Here is a 15,255-nt window from a genome sequence, read left to right on the forward strand (position 1 = left end):
AACAAGTGGTGCGCACACAGGCTTTGTATTGTGTGTAAGTGTTGAAGGTGATGATTACTAGATATGAACACTTCTATGATACCCTAAATTTTACTGAAATATGCAGAAAGACTTAACAGGATCATTTTTGATACGGTATATGGCAGTTGGATACTCTCTTCTCTATTATTTACTCTTGCTACCATATAGTCAGGAGGAAGGCTGTTTCAGCTATCCACAGCTATTTTTGTAAAAAAATATGCTCATTCTGAGTTTAAAAGTTAGCAAAATCAATTTCATTGAATAAACAAGATACAATGAAAACTGGTTACATTACATGTTCAGCCAGGAAGCAAACAATTTTTCTGCCAATCTGTTAAAGGTGAGTCTTGATAGCTATATGGTTAATTAAACTACTCTTTAGCCAAACATTGGTTTGTAATTAGTTAAGCCCAATAGCAAGAGTTAATTATTAACTCTTGCCAATAGGGTATACATAAATGTTCTGAGTAAGGCAAAAAGTATAATGGGTATCTTGTAAGCCAGCAAAGTGTCCAGTATTACTCCATGCTGGATCTTTTCAACGCTTAATTTCACAATGCATGTTGATCAAAAATGTAGTGTGGTCCCCAGATAGTGTTGTCATACTCATTCACAAATGAATAAGTAATGAAATTTCTTGTGAATAGCTAGTCAGGGTTGAATTAGTTTTGGAGATCACAGATGTATCACATGATGCATGGACATAGCTAGTCACAGGAGCTCATGAGCACCGCAATGCACCTTCAGCACTTAATAGCTCCTGATAGTCGTCATCAATGAGTACCAATATCACTAGAATATCATAATTATACACTCACCATATCCCATATATGTAGCAGTAAATAACATTTAGTCTCATTGCCACTTGTCAACCCAAGCCAATAATAACCTGTCTGATCAGTAACATGTTGGCTGTTGAATATCCTGAAAGCATCACGAATCACGTGAAAGTCAATCGATATCAGCAAATTACAAGATAGCAGAACTATCAACTTCAATTGGATAGATATGCTGTCATAGTAAAGGGACCAAGCACAAGCACCGACACCACTACATGAAGATTAAACTATACAGTTGTTAAAATCCAGGCACCCTGTTAGTGTCTTAGGTTGCAATTACCTTGTAAAATCTTAGGAGAATAATATCCTCAGATCCTGTATAGAACATATGTCATCTTTGGTAGCAGCCGTGCATGCAGCACAGATTACCCATCATGTAGTGTACCTGTATAGTGATTATGGGCTTTTATGATGTACTGATAGAACTGTCCATGCAATTGACATCACTGCTCCAGTGAACCAAAACTTTGACCAGCTAGTTCTGATAGTGAATTATTCTTGATGCTGGCATGCCATCAGCATGCACAGCAATAATTTAATCAATTATTGTATTGCAATCTTATAACTACATGCATGTTGCCTTCTTTGCAAATCCCTATTGGGATACTGACTAAAAATATAATAATATATTTTAATGTAACTGTATAACACACAACATTGCAGTAGCTACCCATAACAAGTAACTGCCCAGCAATAGTCCACCACAACACCAGAACATCACATTGTTTCAACCAGTCTTGACAATGTCAGTACAGAACCTGAATGAGCACAGAAGGCAATTACACCATACATAGCTAGTAATGAAGCTATAACTATAATCCTCTCAGCGCCATAACACTAAGTAGTAGCTATTACACATAGAACCCATATACTTACATTTGATAAAATTATATGCACCATAAGGAGGCATTCTTTTTTTAAAGGTAAAGTTGTACTGGTAAAGGTAGAGTCCGAAAATGACAAATCCCCGACTATTGTAGTATGTTACCCTTAGTGTCCCATCACTAATACCACCAGTGTTAGAACTTAAGGATTTGGTGGCATCAACTCTACCTGAGTTTGGTGTTACTATGGCAAGGTGTTTTACAATGTCCTTGGAAAATGACCATGATGATGTTGGCTTCTTTTTGGGGGTCTCACCGTTGTTGTCAGCAAAAACATCCAGGAGACTGCTATCCATATCGTCATTAATACTACTTGTGTGGTGGAGAAAAAATGTAAATAATATTTAAATACTGTAGTAACTAGTGGTAATTATTATGATATGTATTCAGAGGTAAATGGTGAGAGAGATGATGGTAGACGGAACTCTGTGACATTGTTCAGAATTCCAAGAGACTCTGACAATAGTACTGTTAATAGTCAGGTAACTAAGAACTTAACACTAGTCACGATGCATTTCTGCTTTGACAGCTTTCTCAGGTGACATGTTATTAGGTCACAAGGATGGAGAAAAGAGTGTATGGAGCTGTATGTATAATGTTAACGTAAGCGGAGAACAATTTATTGCTTACCTTGTCATGTTAACCAAATATGGTTTTATTTTAGTGGGGTAGTTAGTTGCTGCAGTGATTTAAAGCTTTGGACAGAACTGGTGACAAAATATTTTATGTTGAAAAGTGTTAAAATAAAAATTATATTTGTAGAATACCTTAAATAAAGCAGCAGCGTGCGTGTATTTGTGGTTAGGTTGGGGTTATCCAAGGGGTTTTCCAGCGGCGTCACAATAATTAGTTTATTTCGACAAAGCAGGTGGTTATTGTAGAATGCTAAAAGGAGGAACTTTATAATAAATAAAAGGTAAAACTCGTATTCACTATACCTCTTCAGGAGAATACGAAGTTTGGTAGTTTGATATAAAGGTACTTGAAGTCTTGTAGTAGTCTTAGCTCAAAATGAAGCAGCTTAAATGGTTGTTTAAACTATGTAAATGTGCTAGGGTGGCCAATGAGAATTTATGCAGTTAAAAAGTGTAGTCAGTGGCTTGAGGCTGGAGAGAGAGAATTGTTTAACACAAACTGTGAGAACTGGCACCATGCAAACTGTGAAATTGCATACCCTGTTGATGAGAGACGCATGGATTTTAATATCTCACATGATTATTTGATCATATTTTTTTCTTTTATTTATTTCATGTGCTCCAAACAAGACGTCCAGAGTTCCCAGATTGAGAGTGTGGTTTCAAGTGTTGCTGGTCTACCAAACCATGCATATAAGTAAGTAAACCTTTGCTGTGTTTCAAGTAGGCCGATTTGCTGTGAATGGGTAAAGCAAAATTTTCATTTGAGGTGCTTTACTAGCCAAGGAAAGAGAAGTCAATCCTATCACATATGATGGTACTGTAATGAAGCTGTATGTACAAGCATTCTATGCACCAAGTTATATAATTAGAAAGAGCTACAACTTTTCTAACTGTCTGGCTGGCAGATGTGAAATTTAGTGCAAAGATCTTCAATTACTTTGAATGGTTGTCTTCTTCCTACTGCTACAAACTGTCTTCCTTGCAACTTTAAATTAGGAGAATATCTGGGATTTCCAGAAAGTAGTCAAATACTTGACTTTTTAAGCAAAAAGGTCTTAGCAATCTAATACTCCAATAGAATAGTCAGTACTCTAATAGAACAACCATGTAGTCACCTATAGGTACTATTGATCATGTCATTTGAACAACTGTAGACAAATAAATTCCTTGTTGCACTTTTATGGGTACTTACACCATAAATATTTCAGTCTTGTAATTAATTTTTGCTTTGTTGTATTTTAGCTGATGCAAACTGTGCATTGTCCAGAGTGCTAGTAGTCTAAAGGGTATATTTGAAATCTGTTCATTTGTTATGAAGTAATCACTTTGTTTCTGCTGACCAGCAGAAACAAAGTGATTACTTCATAACAAATGAACAGAAAGGTCACAGCTTGGTGTGTAGAATGGTAGAGTGCTCATAGCTCTTGCCTGGTAGAGCACCTCGAACAAAAATTTTACTTTACTCATCCACAGAAAATTCGCCTCCTTGGAAACACAGGCAAAGGTTTACTCACTTCTATGTGTGGTTTGGTAGGCCAACAACACTTGAAATTACATTCAAAATCTGGGAGTTCTGGACATCTTGTTTGGAGCGTATGAAATAAAAGAAATATATGATCAATCACGTGAGATAATAAAATCTGTGCATCTCTCTCCAACAAGGGAACGCAGTTCCAAACCAAGGGTGATATTAGTGATGGGTTACAGATTTGTTTCTTGCAACCATTCATTTTTCAAGTTGCAGACCCTAGTAAAGATGTATGGGGAGTTGGGGACCCCGGCCAGAAATTGTCTTTTATAAGTGTACAATATCCTTTACAGGGTGGAGAGGTTCCACTGTATTACAGCCTATCACAACACCAGGTGTATATATAACCAATGAATGCAAACACCAGCATTTGGAGCAGATATTATCCACTGGGGCTATATAGCTGGGTTATTATCATGTGTTACAAAATGGTATGCATAATATCCTTTGATCTTTTGGACATAATGAGGTCTTTAAAATCACTTCTACCCCACTAAAGCCCATTGAAGATTTTTATTGCAAAGATTTTAATATCGTGTTTAGAGCACTTTGCAATATAAATAATTCAAACATATTTCATCATGAGGTTTTTAGCATCTGTATGGCTGTTGTGCTGGAATATGCACATAACAGCTGGTTTATAACTTATAATTGCTCGATCGGCTGCTGGTTCCTGTGAACCCCCCTACACAACACGTGCTTCTTTACCTTGTCGTGAGATTTAATGTCACATGGTTTTATTGTTGCACGTAAATTTCTCCACAGGAAAATCCGCTATATGGTATCAGAACAGTTCACTTATCCTCTGACATCATTGAGGCTCAGATAATTGATCAAGGCCAGACCACTATATGTCCTCGTATGATGTCATTGGTTAACAAAAAATGAAATCTGATGAAGTTGCATACTCAGTTAAGTTATGCACATTTCCACCAAAATTTAGTGGTTGTTGGCTAGCTATACATCAAGTGTAGGTTAGAGACCTAGCACGGGGATCTTTGTGGATTTTAAAAACCGAGTGAAGCAAGGTTTTTAAAATACACGAAGATCCAAGGGCGTGGTCTCTAACTGACTTAGAAAATGTATGCATTATATATATGGGCCATACAGGTGGAGTCATTGTGGGATTGGGTTATATGTCGTACTGAAATCGTTGTGCAATGTTAAATAATCATGGAAGACTGAACATGTTTTTGTTGAAGCGTTGAAAAAAATCGAAGCTTGCACTGCTTCCTCTCGCAAGTTAGACTAATTGGATCTGGCACAGCTGGGAAACAGCAGTGATCGATAATGTCGAGCTGGGTTAGCGGTAGCAAGAGTTCATAATATTCCTCTACACTAATATTATGAACTCTTGGCGGTAGCCAGTGCCTATGTCGTCACAGCAATGTAAAGAACACGTGTGTCAAAGAAGCAGTTTGTGTAGATTTGTACGATGGTAATGAGTTGTCACAAGTTGTGCCTTCAGTGGCACCACAGTAGCAGGAAGAACAGGCACGGTTTCTAATATGGACCACACCCACATTGACCACACCCACATTACAGGTAGTGAAAAATAACGTTCTACAAGGAAGCTTACCTAGTTAGGTCTTGGTAAAGTCCATCCATAGTTGAATAAACAACTAAAACAGCCATAAAACACTCCAGAAACAGATGGGGTGCTGAACAGAATTTTCCGTGATATTTTTGGATTTCTCCGTTCATCGTGAAAAACATACGTACAACGCTAGATTGTATCTCCCATAATTGAATTCTTTTAGGTATGCCTATAAAATGAACAGAGTGGTTAACCACATGTTGGCCTGGGTGACTGGTCACCCACTGCAGGCTATCAGCCTGATTATGTTTGGAGGGAGCATTGCAAATCAATGAGTGAAAGTGAGATTTGTGATGCTTGAGGTCTTTTCTGCTAGCAGGTTTCCAACCATTTTAAGAACCTGCTAGCAAGTCTCTCAGTGGATTTTAAAGACCTCATTATCCTCCAAAGATCAAAGCATATTATGCATACCATTTTCTAATCATAATTTTTTAACACACAAAAAACACTTCAAGGAAGACTAATACTGCAAGTACCATTTTCCCAGTAAGAAAGCAAGAAGCCATAGTAAATATCCAACTTAGTCTACGGAACTTCACCAGATCCTATCTCACCAACCAATGGTGTCACAAATAAAAAGAGGATGTGAGATAGCAGTCACACACAATACTACTACTATACACGTAGTCATGGTTACATATTTTACATGTCAAATACTACCTACTAGCAACTGTTAAAATGACCAGCCCAATATTTATATGTAGTTGAGGAATGGCATACCTTATGGTCTTATTCACAATCCGTATTAGGATGTTACCATTGTCCGCTGCTCCAATCAACACACCATTAGGGGCACCCCCTTAATTCCTTCATGCAATGAGCACTTCAGACCAACTTGTGAAACCTGTTGAAGAGTAACAACAACCTGTTTCCAACCAAGACAACAATTATAATAAGGATTATGGGAGATGAAAGAAATACAGTAGAACCTCTCTTAAAGGACCTTCCCTGTAAAGGGCATTACTCCTTATAAAGCCTTAGACCTTTATTAATACAATTTTTACCTATGAAAGGAGAAGAGGGTATAACCTCCTTATAACAGTAGAATTTCAATCAATAGGTCTCAAATTGTCCATTAAATAGAGGTTCACTGTATTTGGAGTCATGTATGTAGCTATAAGTTCAGATAGTACTCAGTAACAGTTTCACTTTGTAATTGTCAAGATCACCTAAGCAATTTGTTCTTGAAACACATGGCCATGTCTGATTGGTTCAATATCATTTATTTTGTAAACAACACACAACTTACACAAGGAAGAGGTTTATGCATCAGACTGGAAAAACACAAAACAACAGTGAACAATATCAATCGTAATCCGCTGAAATACTAAATGATCACAGAGTGTGAATGTTCAAATGTAACAAACAAACTAGTTAGCAACAACTGACATGTACTTGACTATTAATTTCCGCATTAAACTATAACCAACATTAAATATTTTGCTGCTTGTTTTAGACCACTGAAATACTAAAAGTAATCCACGATAACGTAACGCCTGCTATTCACTAGTCATCAACTGGCTAAGGTGTATTTAGTGACTTCACAAGACCACCTCAGAGTTGGTCCCTATTAATAAGGCTTCACTACACTACACTCAATACTCATTACTGCTTGAGAGAAGTCTACAGATCAGTAGTATATCCAACTTGGCACCAGTGCTGACCGTGGCATCTAGTTGCTAAGCAACATGTAACCAGGTAGATGGGATAGTCACCTGTGAGACATGGTACAGCCTCTGCACCAGGAGGATTTTCCTGTGCTGACTCCTACAACGTGAGTAGTGCACAAGTCTAGCAGTACTGGTTCACTGGGTGTGTGTCTGTGTGTGTACGTCAAAAAACAATCATTTAATTGTGTAAAAAGTGTGTCTGTGTGTGTGTGTACGTCAAGAAACAATCATTTAATTGTGTAAAAACAAGTCTCAAAGCCAGTTATGGTTGGCTTTGGGATATTTTAAATACAAAAAGAAAGATATCATTAAAAATGGCTGCCATCTTTGATTTTACATCATCTTTTTACCCAGGCTTTTGAAGGCAGCACCCTTTTATACAGCTTGACTGTTTTGCATGAACTATTACTTACCACTCTAATATGTTCATATAATACACTATTCATAGTCCATCATCCTAATGTAACCATGGTGATGAGACTTGCTGTGAGTCACACCTCCTTTCTATAGGCAGACCTGAAAGAGAAATAATGGCAAGTCTTGTAATGACTTTGTCAAATACTGAAGTTGTAAAGTTAATTCCTCAGAATTCATAAGTAGTTTACCTGTTTTAGACTGACCACACTCCATAAGAGTAGCTTCTCCTCCAGGAGGTTTATCTTCTTCTCTTCTCACCATTCAGTATTGTCCACCATAAAAGGTGGAGACAGACCAGAAGGTGTGAGGAGTTGTAGACACTGCATGATGGTAACATAGTTTGAGATTGTGTAGTTGTAGTAGAATTGGTTGTGTTGCAGATCATAGCTGAGTTGTCATTATTGGTAACAAGTAGTATTGTATTACTGTGATACATGTATGAGACTAGGTGATGTGATCGATGAATTGTTGTGTTTCTCCTGTCATCTATAGAGCAGTGTGTACATGACAAACCAGCACTAGTGAATGACCACATACCCAGACAACTTTTTGTACATGTGGAAATAAGAGTCTATAATAGCATTTTTATGATGATCACTGTTTAATGAATAGCAAAGGCCTGTTTAAATGAAGTAAGAATGGGAAAAACACCCAGTGTGCTGTATTCAAATCTTTTCTTCATTAGCAGGCCTTGCTATTCAGTAGTACTATCCTAAAAGTTATAAACCGCAGAGTCAAAGGTTTTATTATGAATCAAGTACAGATTATAACACACAGGTGCTATGCATGTAATTATCTAGACTGATACAAAAACAAGTAAGGGTGGGGAGATGGTTACAGATGGGGGGGAGGGGGGGGAGGTAAACACTATTCCATAGTCTGGAAAAATGGGCAATTGGAAACAGTGGAAATGGAAATGGATATAAATATTAAAACCATTGTTTAGTGGCCACCTCTTTAAACCCACCTTCTTACAAAGACCACCACTGTACAAAGACCACATTTGGCTAAGGCATGCTGATCTCTTCATGGCCTTTACAAAGACCACTTCTTCACACCAATATAGTTCCAAACATCTATTTCATGACAGCTAAAAAAGGCTAGGCTCTTCAGGGCATCATCTCCTTATGAGACCTCATTTACTGTTGATACTAGTTCGTTGTAGTGTACTAGCTACATTTCACTTGTATGGGCTATTTGTGTATGACACATTCTGGTACAAAGCGATGATGATAGATGACTTGTGGACCAAAATTATGGGAGATGACATTGACCCTTTCTATGAGTCATGAAATACATGTTTGAAGCTTATCAAATATTACCATGTAAAGCGGTCGCCTTTGTAAAGAGGTGGTCTTATAAAAGGTGACCACTAATGAAGTGGTTTAATCAAAAAGATCATCAAGTATGCCATAGCTATCTTTTTAGAACCTAATCACAATGTGGTCTTTGTACAGAGGTGGTCTTTGCAAAAGGTGGTCTTTATAAAGAAATGACCACTATGTGGGGTTTTTACTCTAGGATACATGTACATAACATTTTGACCATTTCCATTTTCCGTTTCCATTTATACTGTTTCCAATTGACCAGAAAAATGAAAAATTGTACAAGTCAATTTTTGCAATGAGTTAAGTGTAGTATCCTCCCTCAAGTAATGTTTGCTTTGAAATGAAATGACTGGTAGGAATGTCTATGAGATCACTAATTATCTTAATGTATTTACTTCCCTTTCTCCTCTGTTGTAGGATGGGTAACTAACATTCTAGAAACATTGAAAATAAAAGTTTACAAGTTTCTTATATTAAGGTGGCGGTAACCCGATAACCAATGCACATAATTAAAAATACTGGACCATATTTTTCACAGGTAACAAAATTTTTGTTTGCTTCATTGTACCCCTGTAAGATACCTTTATAGTGAGTGAAGTTATCAAAGAAATTGTAGGCGTCAGGTCCCATCCAACGTTGAAACCGGGTCACTACTGCTGACCCGGATGACCCACTGACCCGGATTTGACCCGGATGTGACCCGGATTGACCTGGATTAATTAAAGCCGAGACGTGTTTCGGCTAGTCTCGAGCGAGCGAACGAGTCTACATTTTGAGCATTTGATTCGTGTTGAGTAAATATTGCAACTTCAGCCTAGCTGTAGGTTGAAGACTAAAAACTGAAAAAACTGAAAAAACTGAAAAAAAAAAAAAAAAAAAAAAGGTCTTCACCTACTGACAATAGCTACCCCTCACCATAGATACCCTCAATTTCGTGCTACATACTACACTTACTAACAAATGAGCGTGGCTGAGCGTATGTTGGTAATGCGATAAGTGGGCGTGGCTCACAAAAGAGCTACACAATAGCGTTTATAAGTTTCCACGTCGTCAAACGAACAATTTCGTTTCTCACGTGATCCAATCCGGGTCAGACCCGGATAAATTGTAAACCGGGTCAGACTCGGATGACCCGAAGAAAATGTGACCCGGATGATCCGACCCGGTTTCAACACTGGTCCCATCCTATCCCAAGATACCGGGGCATTTACTATGTACCATTCTAGGGAAATAATTCGCCAATCATGCTAGTTAAGTCTGAAACTTTTCCTAAGGCCTAGTTTCATCATCCTTACCAGCTCTATGAATTAGTTTCAATGATCTCTCGTTAGAACATGATACAAAAGCAGTCTTTGTACTTTGCTGAATTACATTTCTGATCCACAACTACTTCCGAAAAAATTGATCCATAGGGCTGTGGAGATATTATAAACCTGCCATCAATCAAAAATTTGATCACCTAGCGTGTTGTTTTGGAGAGTTGTTGTTCTGATAGGGCCTATCATGTAGGTAGTAATAGGCGCCCGCTATTTGATGAAGACATGCAAGCGCCATGGTGAATCATCACAAGCGCAAGACATGCATGGATTCGTGGCTTACCACAAGTACTTCTACTTGGTTATAAATACTTTATATCACAAAATCACTGCAGCAATCCTTTCAGAAGGCAAATTATGGTACCTTTCTTTTGCCACTAATTTATTCATAGGAAGCCACTAACCTGTTTGTGGTTACTTATTGGCTTCTTAAGATTAACATGGGCTAATTGGGTAGCCGCCACCTTAAGCTCGCTTTCAAAATAGCACACTCAACTCACAAATTTAATCCCTAAAAGTATAATTCAGACTTTTAATGTAGTCCGCAAAAATACCCTCAGATCGAGCCCTCACCTCAGAATGCCTGATTTTAAAACCATCCATATTTTGAGAATGACTCTTTATAATCATGAAAAATACTGTAATAAATCTAATTTCATATATAGCCCAAGTTAAGCTTTAAATTTTCTTGGAAGATCCAGATCTTTGACATGATGTGACAGTGTGATCCCACAACTTCATGTGACAGGTCAATAATGCACTTATCAATGTCAAGCCCCACCTACCCCAGGTCGGGCAGAGGTGGGGATTTGCAAATGTTAGATGACACCCTGGGGACAACTTCGAGTTGCAAATTCCCTACTAATTCGTATTATTTATTCCAGGAATCACTAACAATATGGCCAAGTATGGCTGTTTGTGTTGCAAATGCCCCTACCCTGGGGACGAGTTTGGGTGACGAATCCCCACCCACTTCCCAATCTGGCAGCTTGCAACCTGGGGTAGGTGAGGCATGACGTGACGTGATAGGTTCATAAATGGTAATACTGTAATGAAAAATTTGGTCCGGGGCATTTTCAGTAGACCAAAGTTAGTCTGCCCGGACCATTTTTAGCATGCGAAATTGGTCCAACCTGACCAAAATTGGTCTGGCCCAAACCTAGTTGGCCACATGCACTCCGGACCAATATTGGTGAACCAAAATGGGTCTGGGTGGACCACTAACGCATGAAGCCAATGATGCATAGCTACAAGTTGTTTGCGATGGAACACTGCAGCCGACCGTAGCTATAGCTATTCTCATTTATCAATCTCGAATAATAAGCATTACAGGCATTATCACTGCATGGATTTGTGCTTAAAAGGTTATCCAACAAGGGCACGGATCATTGCATGCACGGGATCAGCTATAGCTGCATTGGAGGTGCTTAAGATCGAGATACTCTAATAGAGCAGTCATCTATAACATTCACCACCAGGCATTGATCCAGAAATAAATGAAGGTGGGTGGCTACCCAGCCTAGCCCTGATTTTAAGTTGAGAGTCCTGAATGTCTTAATATTTACATCAGGAAGAGCTGACACTGTTGTTGTTTGCAATTGGCTTGTACAGTGAAGTGCACGCACAGTAGCATGTGTACTGTGCTCTTATGCACATATAATGTCTGATCATGAGTTAACACTAATGGTTAGAACAATACATCTGTAACACCTGCATGTGTACATACTGCACATTCCTCTCTTTTGTATGTGATATGTAGGAGATAGGTTTGCTCCATTAAATAACTAAATGTGAACTATCATCTCCTACTGATCTCATGTTCCTACTGGTATAAACATTTCCTTAAAAGTTATAGCTATAATATTCCCTGTATGCTTTTCACTACTTAACCAACTTTAAAATTTTACTAATTTTCACCTGTGCACATATACCAGTAGGAGATGCAGGCACTGATCCAGAAATAAACCAAGGTGGCTGGCTGGCCCAGATTTTAAGATGAGAGTCTTGAATGTCTTGGTAGTTACATCAGGGAAGAAGGGCTGACAATATTATCATCTAGCTTGTAGCACATAGCTAGTAGCATGCCCTTGTGAACATGATAAGGCCGGGCAAACTTGATTAATTGTTTCTCATCCCTGCCCACATCCCTTTTTACCTCACCGCCTCTAATTTCATTATTGCTGTTATCAATCACATGCACACGTATTTTGATGTTAGGAAGGCTGGTTATCATTTTACAGCACAGCAAATGTCACTTGCACCTCAGAAAAGGTAGCTAATACATAAGTAATAGTTCTTAGTTAAGCTTTATAACAGACAGCTTGATTTGGAATATTTCTTTACTAATGAATAATGAAAAATGACCTCCCTCCTGCATGGAAATCTGAATTTTTGTGGATGAGAAACTAGTAATCAAGTTTTCCTGGCCTATTGTATTTTGTAATTCCAGTACAGGCTGATCATGAGTTAACATCAGTGGTTAAAACAAACTATAATACACCTGTGCACACACGACACATACTGCACATTCCTCTCTGTCATATGTGATATGTAGGAGATGATAGTTTAGGTATACTCCATTGAATAACTAAATGTGAACTATCATTTCCTACTCATGACATGCCCCACAGGAAGAAACATCACCATAAAGGTTATAGGTATAATATTCTCAGTATGTTTTTCCCTACTCAGCCAACTTAAAATTTAGAGGTAGTCGCATTATTCCACAGCCTTATAGGGTGAATTTCTGCAGGCATAAAAGTAAAATTGACTCAATCCTAAAGCAGACCCCATATTTTCCTTCAAGAAGTCCTCTGCCTGGTGATAGTTAATACTGCCCAGATCATAGATAAATTCATGTATATTGCTACCATCTACTGTAAGGTTATAGCCAGCTAGCATTGGAATCTGATGCAATGCAGGGATTTAGTTCATGTTGGTATAATGAAAGAGTGTTCATGATCAGTAATATCAAGAGTACTATTATGTACTCTTGGTAATATTCAGCATTATTAAATAATGCATGTCTGATTGGCTGCAAGGCTATGCATGGTGGGTGGCTAGCCACCCCATCCACCCCCCTCTGGATCAGTCCGTGAGATGATATGTTTAGCTGTTTATGACAATGCGTGCATGGGTATTCCCAGATTAATAAAGAACTGACCAAGGGTCAGAATTAACAAATTAAATTCTGAGCTATATGCAGAAGTTGAAGATAAGACATGTTTTAATGATAGATTTTATAATTGTCTACCATCCTCAAGTATAAGTGATCCAGCATAGGCTGGTGATTTCCATCACGTTGCTATAGTTGTTTGTCATAATCAACACAAACAGGCTGGATGAAAGATTCAACCAAACACTGCAGAGCTGATGATGCTTGTAAAGTTTATTGAACATATAAAAACATACTTGGGAAGAATATCTTGATACCTGTGTTTTTACATGCAACATTGCACACCATGAGTCCAGTGTTGACCATGCATTTGAGTTGATGTATGCCGGAAGAAAACCTCTACTTCCCACTCGGGACAGCTAGCTGTTGACATGGAATTCGAAAAACTTAGCATGGACCGACCTGTCCACACAATGTCGGGTACACCCGCGGACCAACCAAAATTGGTCCAAGTGGTCAGGGGGTGCATGTGGCCAACCAAGTTTGGGCCGGACCAATTTCAGTCAGGCCAGACCAATTTTGGATGCCAAAAATGGTCCGGCCGGACTAAACTTGGTCAACCAAATTCGGTCCGGGCGGCCAGTTTTGGTGTCCAAAATCAGTCCAGCCCTTATTTTACCTAGTCTCGCGTAGCCAGACCACTTTTTTTCCTTTTGTGTTTGGGTCGGGAAAAAGGGTCTGGTACAATGACAATAGAAATCCTGTTCAGACTTTCACCAGTTTTCAGTGAGCGTTGATTGGCGAAGCCCTAAACTTCATACGCCTGTTAACGAGCAACACGCACCCAGTTTACAATAACAGCTTTACAAGATAATCATCTCCTTCTACACAATCATTATCCACTTGAGGACTAACAGTATTTTACACTGAAAGGGTAGGCGTCTTCTTCAAAGCTTTCGGATCGCTACAAAACACTGCAATTAATAACGGCGTGCGCGTTGCTCGTTAACAGGCGTGTGAAGTTTAGGGCTTCGCCAATCAACGCTCACTGAAAACTGGTGAAAGTCTGAACAGGATTTCTATTGTCATTGTACCAGACCCTTTTTTCCCGACCCAAACACAAAAGGAAAAAAAAGCGGTCTGGCTACGCGAGACTAGCCGGACCGATACTTTCTGTGACAATACACAAAATAAATAGCTACTTACATTCTACTAGGGAAGTTAATCCAAATCATGTAGTCTATACCAACTGTTTCCAGATCGCAGATTATCCATGGCTCACCAGCTGCTGCTACTCGTATTGTACCACTAAAAAATCTACTCTCTCCACTGCTCCACCTTATGGGGGCAAGACATCAGACATAGTCACGTGCAAAATGAGGCAAAGCACGTGATCGTATTGAAGGCGAGGTGAGGACTCCTTGAGGATCAACCAGAAGTGGATGTTCTGTAAACGATTTTTCCTTATCAGTTCATCGTCTCTTACATGGCGTCTTTGGCGCCAACTAAAGTGAGTGAACTTCATCATTCTTTTGTTCTAATAGTACACACACTCAATTGCTGTTTTTTTTTGTTTGTCTGCTTTACCAGTTCTTTTCTTTCTTTTGTGTGGGGGCGGGGAAAGAAAAGGGTCTAGTGAAGTAGCATCGTCGTTGGCCTATCCCGAGGTTGTGGGGATTCTCCTGCGCAGCTTCCGGATTGCGAGTAACTGTTGCGTCGTTTGCGTCCCGTTGCCATAAATATAAAGCGTGATTTACCGATCTTTGCATCATTTGCCAAGGGGTAGTCACTACCAATAGTCCTGTAGAACCATCTGCGACCAGGATGAAAATCAAATCAAGTGATCAAGAGGTAAATTTGGACTGAATCAAATGATCAAGATGTGCTAGAGAGTGGTGATTA

General features: G+C 38.8%; 1 protein-coding gene and 1 long non-coding RNA gene across 16 annotated transcripts in view; one reads left to right on the forward strand and one right to left on the reverse strand.

The window, feature by feature from the left end:
• Positions 1 to 184: 184 nt before the first annotated feature.
• On the reverse strand, positions 185 to 14,750 carry LOC136263940 (uncharacterized). Of its 9 annotated transcripts, none has more exons than XR_010704871.1 (8): positions 14,560 to 14,746; positions 7,783 to 8,080; positions 7,591 to 7,693; positions 6,228 to 6,351; positions 2,512 to 2,629; positions 2,375 to 2,451; positions 1,914 to 2,056; positions 185 to 1,618 (listed from the first exon to the last, which is right to left on the reverse strand). It is a non-coding gene; the product is annotated as an uncharacterized lncRNA (long non-coding RNA). The 9 variants fall into 9 exon arrangements; XR_010704868.1 differs by having other exon boundaries at positions 1,914 to 2,053; positions 14,560 to 14,745; XR_010704866.1 differs by having other exon boundaries at positions 185 to 1,071; positions 1,141 to 2,451; positions 14,560 to 14,747.
• LOC136263915 (uncharacterized) overlaps positions 14,728 to 15,255 on the forward strand; it is a 255,807-nt gene continuing 255,279 nt past the window's right edge. For all 7 annotated transcript variants that reach the window (XM_066058539.1, XM_066058543.1, XM_066058541.1 and 4 more), the window contains exon 1: positions 14,728 to 14,863. In XM_066058539.1, coding sequence (XP_065914611.1) covers positions 14,840 to 14,863 — 24 coding nt within the window. In that variant the 5' untranslated portion in view covers positions 14,728 to 14,839. The remainder of the gene's footprint in view (positions 14,864 to 15,255) is intronic.

Source organism: Dysidea avara, chromosome 8 (genome assembly GCF_963678975.1).
Source record: "Dysidea avara chromosome 8, odDysAvar1.4, whole genome shotgun sequence".
Lineage (NCBI taxonomy): Eukaryota > Metazoa > Porifera > Demospongiae > Dictyoceratida > Dysideidae > Dysidea > Dysidea avara.